Consider the following 12,656-nt stretch of genomic DNA (forward strand, 5'->3'; position numbering starts at 1 on the left):
AACAATAGCAAAAGCTAACTGTTCTAAGTGTTACACATAACTATTCATTTTCTCTTCATGCCAACCCTATGAGGTAAATACTTTTACAGATGGGACAACTGAGGCTCTTTCCCAAATGTACACAAATAATAAATGGGAGACCTGGAGTATGAACCAAAGCGGTCTGACTGCACTCTGTGCTACTCACCTCTACATCAGACTGCCCCCAACCTAAGAATTTGGGAATCTAATGACAGAACTGAAACAGTAACAGTGGTTGCCTTAGTTTGGGGTATTGGAAGCTATCAATTTCTCCTTTGTATTTCCCTGTTTCTTTCGATGTTTCTACATTCTGGCAGTCTAATGTTATTAAAGTGAACGAGGGTGGTGGGGGGGACTGAGGGTCCTGGGAGGCAGTGACCAGCCCCATCTATCCCTGATGGGTTCAGTGGGGCTCATGGACCACCTGGGCGGGGGTGGGGGGGAGACTTGGGACCAGATGACCTTTAAACTCTTAGCTGCAGAGGCTTCTGTATTTAATCCCATCCACCGACACGGTCCACTCATTCCACAAACATCTGCTGAGTCTGTTTCCTCCTCTGCAATAGGCATCCTAAGAACACCTACTTCATAGGGCTCTTGTAGGGATTAACTAAGACAAAGTAGCAAAGTAGCCAGCACATTCTTTTTCTTCCTTCTTTGTAGGGTCCCAGCCCTTGAGAAGTTCACAGTTTAACATTTCTCTGGCTGGCTTCTTCTGCATTGTTTCACCCCTCAAACGGGTGTAATCTTTGAGGGGGCCGACCAAATAAATGTGTATGGGCTTCCCAAGGGCAGGACAGTATCTGGTTCTCCCCATTACGTGAGCAAAGGCCCAAATACACACTGATCAATACAATAATGAGAGGAAGGGGCATCCACCCACACCCACTCCTCGTCCTGGTGACGCACTCTAGGCATTTGCCAGGAGTCAATTAGAGGTTGGGGAAGGGTGCCAGAGACACAGCCACTGTCAGCTCACACCCAGGCTTAGCGAGACTTCGCGAGCAGAGCCAATGTCTGGCTCCCAGGGATGCAGGACCCTCGCCACCCTCCCTCCACTGACCAGTAGGTGGCAGCAGAGGCCAGGAATTCACGGGAGGAGGTCTAGGTGGTGTGGCCAAGAGGGGCCACCCCACCCTACCTCTGTCCCAAGGAAGAGGGGGCCACTGAGCACCTGGAAGGCAGGGGCTAAGCTGTCACATCGCGGGAGGGACAGAGTGACAGGTAGGATGGGAAACAAGTAGCCTGGGCTCCTGACCCCTGCTCCTTGCCCAGACTCAGCCGTCTAAAGCCCTAGGTGAGGAGAGGGAGGCTCCCTCAGGGCAGCCATCCCCCAGGGGCACAATGGGCCACAGCATCCTGGGATCAATGGGCACTCACTGTGGGTGGCCCCAATGGGCTTGTCGTCCTCCTCGCTGTCGGGTCCTGAACACCATTCGTCCCCACTGTACGGCTGCTTCCGCTCCAGCACACAACGCCGCTTACTCCGGGGTGCCACCTCTGCCCGGGCAGGACAGAGCAGGCAGGGGTCAGAAGGAATGCCCAGAGGCCCTGTCCTCCTACACCCAGGGTCTCCACAGGCCCATTCTCCCAGATGCCCCACCCCAAGAGGGCAATGCCCAGGACATGGTGGGCACTTTGCCAGCCCTTGGCCCCCACCACACCGCCATTTGTTTCTGATTTCTCTCTCCAGCCCCGATGCCTGTCTCCCTTCCCCCACCCAGCACCAAGCACAGCATAATCCCCAACCACAACTGGTTCTAATTAGGGCTGGGGGGGGGGGGGATGGTGAGGGAGGGGGAAGGCGCTGCTACTCTTCCAGGCCCCAGAGCCTGCTCAAGAGCTCCCACCAGCTGGGATACTAGGAGGTTCCTAGGAGGTGTGTGGGTCTGCTCCTCACCCCAGAGCACCTCCCTCTCCCCCTCTGGAGGCTCTGGTGGGAAAGCAGAAAAGCAATGAGGCTGACCGGAAGCCCCATCACGCTGGGTGGCCCCTCCATGGGTGGCACCTAAGGATGAGAAATCTCCATCCTGGCCAACCCCACTCCTGAGAGAATGACCAAGTTGGTGGGTATAATGGGGGTAAGAGAAAGGCGACCCTGCATAAATGCTGGAGAGAAGCAAGTGACAGGAATCAGGCAAAGAGGGCAGCAAGCTTGGGCCTTGGACTATGGAACATGCTGGGGTCTTGGGGACCAGGAAAAGGGATACCTTTGGCCTCTGAATCCAGGGATGGGGTCCCAGCCTCTCGCTGCTCTCCAGAGTCCACAGACACGCTCCTCTCCCTCTTCACCTTGCCCTTGAGCGAGCTGAAAGGGGGCACCCCTGCCTGGGGGTTCTTCAGACTTGAGTTGCTAGGTGAGATCTGGTTGGCCTTGGCCCCATGGTTCCCCGCCCCCACGCCCTTCGAGCCCAGGTTGCAGGTGGGTCCTTGGTTCACATTCTGGTGCTGGGATTGGGCCCCGCCATTCCCTGTCTTGCCATGATTGGTCAACTTATTTTCTGGGTGCATTGGCTTGGCTGGGGCTGGGGGGCAGTGGCCGCGTGGGGAGAGCGGCGGGCTCCCTGGAGCTTCTCTCCTCCTGGGGTGGGGTAACCTGGGAGAAGGTGGGAGAGACATGAAAAGTTAATCTTGCTAGGGGCCTAGCGCACCTGATTTTAACGCCCCATCCTGCCTCACCTGGTGGTAGTGGAGGTGGGGGCTGAGTAGCATCTTAAGACCACCAGCTATTCCCTATCTCCCTCCATGGTTTCTCAGACAAGGGCTGAGGTCTTTCTCCACCTTGGGGAGTGAAGATAGGGCAACCCCCTCCACATCTCAGACCCCACGATTCAAGTGGACACCAGGGCCTTGGTTGGCAGAATCCGCCCCCACCCCCAACATCCATCACACTGCAAGCCTCCATGGCAACTCCCCTCCTCTAGCACCTGACCAACACGTAAACAACCTCTTTTAGGGTTTGCTGTTTTCAGACTCCTTCCAAGTTCCTACACCTCAACTTTCATGTGCCCCTACACCAGCAGGTAAGGGAAATGGGACCTGAGGGTCATTGTTCATGCCCCAGCCCCCTTCCTCAGGGGAAGTGGGGAAAAGCACACTGGAGAGTAGTGCCCACTGATCCAGACAGCTCCCCAGAGCAGGGGGGGGGGGGCGGAGCCTGAAGGGGGTCCACCGGCAGGCCTGGCAGGCAGGCAGGCAGGAGCAGGAGGAAAGGGGGAGGGGAGTGGCGTGTTAAGCAGAATGGAGTGAAGCTGGAAGCCAAGGATTCCTGCAGCCTAGGCTGCGGGCCCTTTAAGCTCCAGCCCGCTCCCCCCACCGCCTCCCCCTCCCCGGAGACCTATTAATAGCCGCTGGAAAGATCACATCACGGGAGAGGATATTTATCCCCCCTCATTCCACACCAGCTCAGATTTATTTCAGCTCTGCTGTCCTGCTGCTGCCGCCTGGCCCTGTCTGCCGGCTTCTCCTGGGGAAGGGGAGGGAGGCAGGCACCGCCCCTCCCTCCAGCTCCCACCCCCGGCTAGACTGAGGCCAGAGGGCGCCATTGGACCCGACAGTGAGGTGGGCGGGGGTCTGCTCAAACCGTTTTTTTAGGAGGCAAGCGCTGGAAGGGACTGGAGCAGCAGTCCTAGCTGATTGCCATTCCCCTCTGTCCCCTGGGCCCAGGCACTAAGGCCGTGGGCTCCTGCCTCAGGGCAGGCCTTCCCATTCTGACCCCCCTTTAGCCCACCGGTGGCCTGGAAGCCAAGGGCCCACAGGGCTCACTTTCCAAGCCAGCACCGCTCAGCCCCGTGACCACTGGGCCCTTCCCTTCCCCGCACTCCGCACACACACTTCCCGCCCTCCACGACACCCACACACCTTGTCTTGTTAGCCAGGATCCTCATGGCTCCCACACACAGTGGGGCTACGGCCCCTGTGCGTGCCCAGGGCCCAGCCAGGTACTCGGTACTGGAGCACGGACTGCAGCAACAAGCCCCAAAGAGAAAACTTGTGACTTGGGGAGGGGGTGTGAGAAGGGGAGGGGTGACGGGAGGACCCAACAGCCCTGGGACTAGGGAACTAGAGAGGGTAAGGTGGGAATGGAAAGGGAGGACTACTAGGTGGGGTCTCTATCCTGGAGGCCGGTCCTATCCCCATCCCTCCCGCACCTTACCCTCAGGGAGCTTGCAGTCTCTAGCAAGCACACACCCCACACCCCCCGCCCCACCCCGGGCCGCTGAGGCAGAAATCACTAAAAGGATAGGTTGCAAAGGTGCCCGCGTGGGGCTGCCAGGAGGTCTGCTCTAGCCCCCTGGGGGACTCCCGCTCCCAGGCACGCCCCTCACCCGGGGTGGGGACCTCCTCACGCCCCGCCCCCAGGGCGCCCGGGGCGTGGAGGGGGCCGGGGCGGGGGCAATGCCCCGCCCCGCCCCCAGCTCGAGGCCTAGCCCGTGCCCATTCCAGCAGGCCCGGGCGGGCAGCTAGAGGCCTGGCGGGGCCCCGGGGCTGCAGCTGGGCTCTTCTGGAGACCAGTAACGCTGGCTCAGATTCCTCCCCGACCGCAAGAATGCAGGAGCCTCCCCTCCCCCCCCCCCCGCCCCTGCACCCCACCCCGCCCCCTTCGGCAGAGCCCGAGCGGAGAGGCAGAGCGAGCGAGGGAGCCAGCGAGCGAGCGAGGGAGCGGGAGACGGACAGGACTGCAGCGTGCCTCGCCAGGCCCCGCACGCGCCGCACGGACAGACACACGGCCAAGTGCGGCGATGGGCGGGGCGCGTGCGGCGGCGGGCCGAGGTTCAACCTAGCGCTGGGCGCCGCCTGGCAGGGGCTCAGAGACTCACAAGCACCCAAACTGACTCACACACACTCACAGCACACACGTGGACGGGAAGACAAAGACACGCACGGAGCCCAGGAAACTAAAGGCGCGCCCACGCCGACCCCGAGGAGGTGTGCTGGAGGGCGAGGGAGGCGCTGGCCCAAGCAAGAGCACGGAATCAGCCTGGGGCACCCGCGGACGCCCAGGCTGCTCGACAGCAGAGAGGGAGCGTGCCGACTCATTGAACAGATGAAAAGACTGAGGCCCGGCCACAAGGGAACCATGGAAAGTTGAGCCTGATAATGACAAAGAACCACGCGCGTGCGCGCACGCACACACACAGACACACACACGCACACGCACACGGGGCCACAGATACACCAACAGACTTACACAAGCACCGACGCCCCACCCAACCGCCCCCTACCCTGCCCTCCCCCGCCCCACCGACCGAGTGGGGGAGGGGAGGAGTCTTGGGCCTAGCTTTGCCCTCGTGATAGGCCCAGCCAGACACCGGTACACATTCTCTCTGCTCCCTGGAAGGCTGCTGGAGGCTGGGCTGGAGCTGGAGCTGGAGGCGAGGCGAGGCTCCCTCCCACCCCCCGCCCCCGTGATCCCGTGGAAGTCTAACCCTAATTTAACCCCAGGCATATTGGCCTTCCCTGCTCTAGCTCTGTCTCCGGGAAGAGAGGCTGCTCAGGGGAAGGTTCCAAAGTCCAGGGCCTGGCTGGGAAGCCGCCCGCTGCCAGCCCGCATCTCCTGCAACAGGTCAGAGCAGGAACAGTTAAAGAGTGGGGCTGGAGAAGGCACCTGGGCTTAGGGACAGGCCCGTGGCTGACAAGTCTCGAGCGCTCCCTTTCACCACCGCGCTGATCCTCAAAACTACCTACCACCCAACGGGAACAGTATCCCCATTTCACACCCTGGAAACGGAGATTCGGGAAAAGGGTCTGGGTCATGTGACCAGTATGTGGGCGCGCCGAGACCCCATTCCTGGGGTGTTTCTCCGCACTGCAGCGTCTCGCCCCCCCCCCTTTGGTGTCATGACGACGCATCAGAGCCTGCACCATATCGGTGGGCTTCTCACAGGCCACCTACTGGGCCCGCCCCCTGTGGGGCAGAGGGGCAGGGCGAGGGCCACCCACTACCTCCTGTGTTTACTTCAAATGTTGGGACCTGTAATAATTTGGGAAGGGGCTGTTAGAAAACTAGTCCTCTCCTGTGTCCCCAGTCAGGCCGGGGCCCCTCCTCAGAAGAATCTCGGAGTGACCCTCCCGACTCCCTCTCGGACTCCACCCCCTCGCTCCCACCCCGCCGCAGGGCGAGCTGAGTCAAGCACAGATGAGTCAGGACTTTCCCATCTCTCACACCTCCCCCCGTCTACCCCTCAGGAGTCTGCCCCAGCTCCCAACGACCCCTCATCCTCACACATTCACAGGCCCAGAAGAGACCTGGAAGGCCTGGGGATGGGGGTAGAAGGGCTAATTCCTGGAGGGTGCAGTTTTTCACCACCGAGTAAAGGGGACTTCCCAGCACTAGAGCAGAAGCCCCTGGGATGAGTGAAAGGAAAGGCACCACCGGGCTCTGGGAACAGCGCTGTGGCTCCCTCTTAGAGGGTAGGGTGGGGAGTGGTGACCTGTGCTCACAAACAGGCTTCAGTCACCCAAGTGAATGGCCAGGAGCACACCCTGAGAACAGAGCCCAGGAGGCAGTTGAGACAAAGAACCTCAGATCAGCTGCTTTGCTGGTTGTCTTCCTTGGGGGAGGTGGGGGCTGGGGGGGGGGGGGTAGCCGGCGGACCTGACCCCAGCTGGGGGAGAAGACCAGGAGGCTTCCGCGGATGCTCAACACAGAACCGCCACAGGTAACAACAGGCATTCACACACCGGTTGGCAACCTGCTTATTTCCAGCTGCCCCCACACTGGAAGCCCCTGCTTGGTTCACCAGCCAGCCCACCGGTCTCATCGCCTAGCTCAAAACCATCCAAGAGACGCAGTGGGAAAATGGCTTGGAGGCTCCCATGCTCCCCCCATACAGTGGGCAGACACCTCTAGAGAGGAAATGGGCTGCCTGGGCCCTCTGTGATGGCCGAAAGGTCAGGGCCCTGCTAGAGCAATAGGGGTAGGATTATTGTCCCCTGGCTCAGGGAGACGCAGCTCCCAAGACAACAAGGTCCGGGTGCCCCTTCCTCCTGGGTGTCAGGATACCTTGGTCCCTAGAAGCTCTCCCCTACCACCCAGGTCACTTCCTCTTCCTGAGGTGGTGACTCAGCCAACAGGGGAGATCGAGGATTCATACCCCAGCAGGAAATCTGCTCAAGGACCAAGGTGTTGCTCTGGGACCCTCTACGGGGACTCGTAGACTCAGAGGCCTTCCCCTTGCCCTAGTTCCTAGCAGCTCTCCCCCTTTCCCCCCACCTCCTGCCAAAGGAGACCATGCAAATCAACAATTTTTGTCTGGTTGACAAACCACCTCACCCCACCTGCAGCCCCAGGGTGACGCCAGGCAACCTCAATTCTCCAGGGACATGGCAACTTCTGGCCCCAGACTACTGTAGTCTGGGGGCTCTGAACAGGGTGCTTCTGGGGGGGGGGGGATGCTGCCCATTCTGGTGCCCACTGTCCCTTCTGGAGGCCGCAGAACAAGTGGCATTGCCTAGACAAGCTTGAAGTCACCTCACTTGGCTCCTTCAGCCAGTGCCAATGTGGCCAGGCCTTGGGACACAGTCATGCCCTGGCAGTGGGGTGCCCCCAAAGGCTGCTGCCCAATCCCTGGCTGCTCCCTCCCTCGGGGGGGGGAGGGGGAAGGGAGGGTGGGGGGCACAAGGAAACAAGACAGGGCAGGAAGCCCAGGCAGGCGGCGGGCACTCTGGGCCAGGCACAAACAGCCAACACAGGAAACCACAGCCCACCCCCGCCCACCCCACCCGCCCAAAGCTCTGGGAGAGAGGAGTTGCCAAGAGGCTGGTACCCCGACTGGGGCAAGGGCCTGGGGTTAGCCGGGGGCAAGGCGGGAGCAAGCAGTTCTTCAGCCTTCTCTCTGCCCCAGACCCTACCTGGGGAGGGGGAGAGGAAGCCAGGCTGGCAAGGGACGGTGCTGCCTCTTTAAATCCACCGAAATCCTGAGCTAGGCCCAACCCAGCTCTGGTTTCACAGGAAGGAAAGGAAAGAGCCAGTAGGGCAGGCGGTGGTGTCTGGAATTAGCCCCACCGGCCCAAATATATCTGGTCTCCGCCTGCCACCCCACTGGCACTTCCTGCCCCCTGGCACCTGCACCACGGTGGGGGTGGGAGAGGGTCTAGGTGCTGCTCCCTTCCCAGTGGGAGACCCTGGTCTCTGGAGTTGTCCTGTTGCTGGGTACACGTGGGTGGGAGGTGACCTCCCAAAGCCTTCCCAGAAGGGAGGAACGGGCAGGGTAGCTCCCTGAGGGCCCTCACCTGGCCTGTCCTCCAAGGGGTTAATCTGGCCCCTGTTGGGGGGGGGGGTAGGGGTGGCCTAGGAACCTCCTCCAAACTGCCTGGCGGCTGGGAACAATGGGGCCATTGTGGGAGGACCGGAGTGCGGGCAGACTTGCTGGCACAGCCAGCCAGGCGGGACCTCACCCAAAGCCGGCCTGCCTGCCGCACTGCTCTCTCCCCCAGGTACTGCCAGCGGCCCAGACGTCCTCCCAACCCCCTCCCCTCGCCCGCCTGGCCCAGACCCCTGGCACCAGCAGCACCTGGAGGGCCCTCAAGCTCTGCCCACGGTGACATCCAGACTGCTCTGACCCTACAGGAAGCAGGGGCATGTGGGCCAGGGCCGGGTGGGGGTGGGGACTGACGAGACAGGATGTGTGCCTGTGATCCTCCTGCAGGGAAGACAGGAAGGCCAAACGGGGTTTCTGGTGTCAGTCCTGGCACCCTCGGGCCAGAAGGGCTTAGGGGATTGTGAGACCAGTGACCGGCAGGGTCCCCTGCCCCCAGGCCTCCTTTCCCACACTCATTCCATAAACCTGCTCCCTGAGGAGATCCTGCCCCAGCAGCCTCACCTTCTGGGGTCGGGACACTGGCAGGCAGTGCGAGTGATGCAGGGCAGTGAGAACTGGGTTTGCAGTCAGACAGACAAGGTGCCAGTGACGTCCCGCCCTTTCTGAGCTATGGGACTTGTCCCTCTGAGCCCGTTTCCTCATCTGCAAAATGAGGAGACATTTACAGGGCGAGATACTAGTAGTGAAATAGCTAACAGAACACGTGTGACATACTCAGCCCTCAGGAAACCACCTTTGGCCCTGATATCCCCTTCTTTGCCCCCTGCATAGCACCCAGATATGTGGGCATTTGGTAAAGGTGGGCATTTGCCCTTGGAGTATCCAAGGGAATGGGGCCTGTGGACATCATATCAATGGTACCAAGTACAAACGCTTGGCTCTTCCTCTGCCCTTCCGGAAGAGGCCAGCTCCCTCAGCTAGCACTCCCCTGGGTATCAGTAGATGTACTGACATACACTTGAACCCAGAGTGTGAACCCCCAAAGTGATAACGTTCTCCGCTCTCTTAGCTTCAGGTGTGTGTCTCAAAGCCTCAGGAGGCAAGTGGGAGGGGTTTTCCTTCAGTAGTGGCCTGTATCCTCCAGCCAGGCATCCCTCTCCCCGTCTGACCCCTTGGTAGTATCCTGCAGGGTTTGGGCTGGAGGAAGCTGGGGCCTCCTTTCTTGCCATGCGCATCTTTAAAGGGTCCAAGAGAGCAAGAAAAGCACCTGGCACAGGCAGTTCTGGAAAGCATGGGTCCAGGGAGAAGACCTGTCCTCTTCTCAACTAGAGAGGGCTGTCCCTCTCAGGGTGGCTCCCCGAGCCCCCAAAGGGTTAACAAGGCCCTAAAAATAACCTGCTCCCAGCAGGACCCGCTGATTGGAACCCTCCAGCCATCTGTTCCCATTTTCTCCTGTTCACATTGGAACATCTGAAACCAGCCCCAGAGCCCCAGCCCGATCCCAAAAATAGCCCCAGCCTGCCCAAGGAACAGGCCCCAGGGGCTGGGCATAGGCAGCATGGCCAGCCCGGCAGTGAGGCATGGCCCAGGCCAACTCTGAGCCCTCACTTTCAGGCCCATAGAAGGGAGGCGTCCTCTCTGGTCCCAGAAGGAGGTGATGAGCAGAGCCAGGGTCTCCAGCCCACTCATCTTGGTACCAGGCCAGAGTACCAGGTCCTCATCTTGGTACCGACCAGCCAAGCCCAGGTCTCAGACCCAGGAGCCCTGGGATCCTAGCTCTGCCACATCTTAATCCTCTTTGTCCTGAGATTTGAACACTCGCTCCCCAGAAGATCCAAACCACCCGTCTGCAGAGCTCCCCCTGTTGTGGGTACCCCATGCCTGCTGCCTACTCCTGGGCTCCTCATCCAGAAGTTCCCAAGCCTCAACCCCTCCACTATCTCACTCCTACCCCAGGGCCCACAGGACCCTGCTCACCCAGGGTCACTCGGCATCCCCCCTGCCCCACGGCACACAGGGCTGAAGCAGAACTCTTTCCAGCACTGCCCACACTCAAGCAGCCCAGGAAAAGAGTCCTCTGGCCACGGTGGATGCCAATATGACCCCACCCCACCCCCGGGGGTTCAGGATGCCTCCTCCCTGCCGGCTTGTGTACAGCAGGTGCCAGGCAGGCCCATCTGGGCTTCTATACATATCCCGGGCCTGGGCACTGCTCTGCCACACTTGGGGAAAATGTCCAGGCAGGGTACAGGGAATCTAGGGGACCCTGGACCCTGGGGCAGGCCTCACAGCTGCCATCCAAGTCACAGCTCCACACTGCCATGGCTCTCCCCAAGGAAGGTCCCTGACCTCTTAGGCCAGGAAGGAGAGGAGGCAACCAGTTAAGCCATTTAAGGACAGAATGTAGCGTTTCAGCCTGGTGAAGAACAGAGCAGCAGGGATGGGATGGTGGGAGGGGTGCTAAAGTTGATCTGAGCCAAGCAGCCCGGGGGAGGGAAAGCTCAGCCTGAGAAGTGCTGGCAGGCCGGGAGGGACATGCCCTAAGTCCCCCAGGCTCCTCTCTGGGCCTCTGGCTATTTGGCAAACTTGCAACCCAGATGTTGGTGGGCTCCAACAGTGGGGAAACTGAGGCAGCAAGAAAGTGAGTCTGGAAGGGTATTAGAATCCAGGAATCTGAAGTGCTGGAAAGTTTGCCCCCCCCCCACCCCTCCCACCGGCCATCAGTTCTTCCCTGCTAGAGCACCACTGGGAGGGTCGGGAGGGGAAGGGTCGGGGGTTCCTGCAGAAAGCCGTGACTAATAATGAAGAGAAGCAACTCTAGCATTTATTGAGCACTTGCTCTGTAACATCAGACTGCCCCTAATGCTTCACATGCATGATCTGATTTAATCCTCCCCATAACGCCACAAAAAAGTACTTTCCTGATCCCCACCTTTAAGGCACAGGGAAGCTAAGTAACTTGGCGAAGGTACACAGTCCAGAATTGGGAGAACCAGGATTTGAACCCAGACCCACCAGCAGCTGGGTTCGTAACCATTTTGCAATACAGATTCACCCTGGATCGGCTTTGACGAGAGAACGGGTGCCCCTCACTCATTCCGCACACACTCCCTCCACGCCTGATGTGCACCAGGTCCTGGCTAGAGGCCCCCAGTTCCTGCCCAGGGAAGAGATCAAAGAGAGGGCACCAGTCCCCACCCCCTCAGCACAGGTGCCCTGAGAGCAAAGTTCTCTAGGGCCCCCAGTCCTACCCACCCCCAATCTGCTAAGTCCTCACCCATCCTGGTCCCTAATAGTGGGAAGGGAGCCAAGCAAGTTACCATGACAACAGCACAGGGCCCCAGCTGAGAGAGGCCCCTAGGCTGGCGGTGAGTCTGCCGCCCCTCTCACTCACCAGGTGGGGGTCAAAGGTCAAGTGGGACTCACTAGTGAGGGTGGAGTCTAAACCCTGCCCCCACACCTGCTCAGCCACACCTGTCACTGCTCCCCTCTTTTTTCAGGGCTCCAGTTGGAAACAGGACCACTTCCTGCCAGTCCCTGAGGGGTAGTGGCCTCCAGCAGGGAAGGAGGGTGGGGGGATTAGAAGCCCCTCCCTCCTGAGGACAGTCTGAGAGAAGGGCCTCCTCCTGGTCCTCAGCCTTCTCCAGCTTTCCCTAGTCAGTCCAGGAGCCTACAGGCGTGTTTGTTGTGAATTCAGAGAGTTGTTGCTAAGTAAGGAAGGAGGGGAGGGAGGGGAGGGAGGGGAGGGAGGGAAGGAGGGGGGTGGTAGTAGGGAGAGAGCCTCTGTGTGTGTGTGTGTGTGTGTGTGTGTGTGTGTGTGTGTGTGTGTGTGTCTAGAGGCCAGGGCAGAAACCACATTACGGTGGCTGGTAGCCACCCTGGCTTTGACTCAGCCAGCTGAGGCCAAAGCCGGGACAGAGCGGGGCAAGTACTTGGGATGACCAGGAAACTGTACCTTGCCCTCCGGGGGTGATTGGCCAGGAGCTCCCCACCTCCCACCGGGATGGGATCCAGCTAAGAAAAGGATTGGGACTTTCACTGGAGTGGCGCTTTAACCCTTCCTGCCCCGCCCCGCCCCAAGGCTCCGCAGCTCCCCTCCAATGGGTGTAAGAGAGCGAAAGGAGAAGTGGGGGCAGAAAGCCAGGAGGAGGGCGCCCAAGACAAAAAGCCAAGCGGGAGACTCTGGCAGACAAGAGAGCAGCGAGGAGGCTGCGGAGGGCACACACAAGCACACGGAGCTCTCACCTCAGGAGCAAAGTGTGACGGGCTCAGGCTCAAGGGTGTGGTCTGGGAAGGGGGCTCCCTGTGGAGAGACGGTCAGAGCTAGAAGCCCAAGCCAGCAATCTCTGCCCCTGCTCCTCCCATAACCCC

General features: G+C 60.1%; 1 protein-coding gene across 6 annotated transcripts in view; it reads right to left on the minus strand.

Moving 5' to 3' along the window:
* Positions 1-12,656, minus strand: part of BCL9L (BCL9 like) — a 28,452-nt gene that overhangs the window by 8,799 nt on the left and 6,997 nt on the right. For 2 of the 6 annotated variants that reach the window (XM_045038390.1, XM_003992422.6), the window contains exons 2-5: positions 12,531-12,588; positions 3,883-3,984; positions 2,232-2,617; positions 1,402-1,521 (exon numbers count right to left, since the gene is read on the minus strand). In XM_045038390.1, the coding sequence (XP_044894325.1) occupies positions 1,402-1,521; positions 2,232-2,617; positions 3,883-3,908 (532 nt within the window). In that variant the 5' untranslated portion in view covers positions 3,909-3,984; positions 12,531-12,588. Of the gene's footprint in view, positions 1-1,401; positions 1,522-2,231; positions 2,618-3,882; positions 3,985-8,846; positions 8,988-12,530; positions 12,589-12,656 lie in introns of those variants that run through there. The other 4 variants (XM_045038386.1, XM_045038387.1, XM_045038389.1 and 1 more) reach the window with 4 other exon arrangements.

Source organism: Felis catus, chromosome D1 (genome assembly GCF_018350175.1).
Source record: "Felis catus isolate Fca126 chromosome D1, F.catus_Fca126_mat1.0, whole genome shotgun sequence".
Classification (NCBI taxonomy): Eukaryota; Metazoa; Chordata; class Mammalia; order Carnivora; family Felidae; genus Felis; species Felis catus.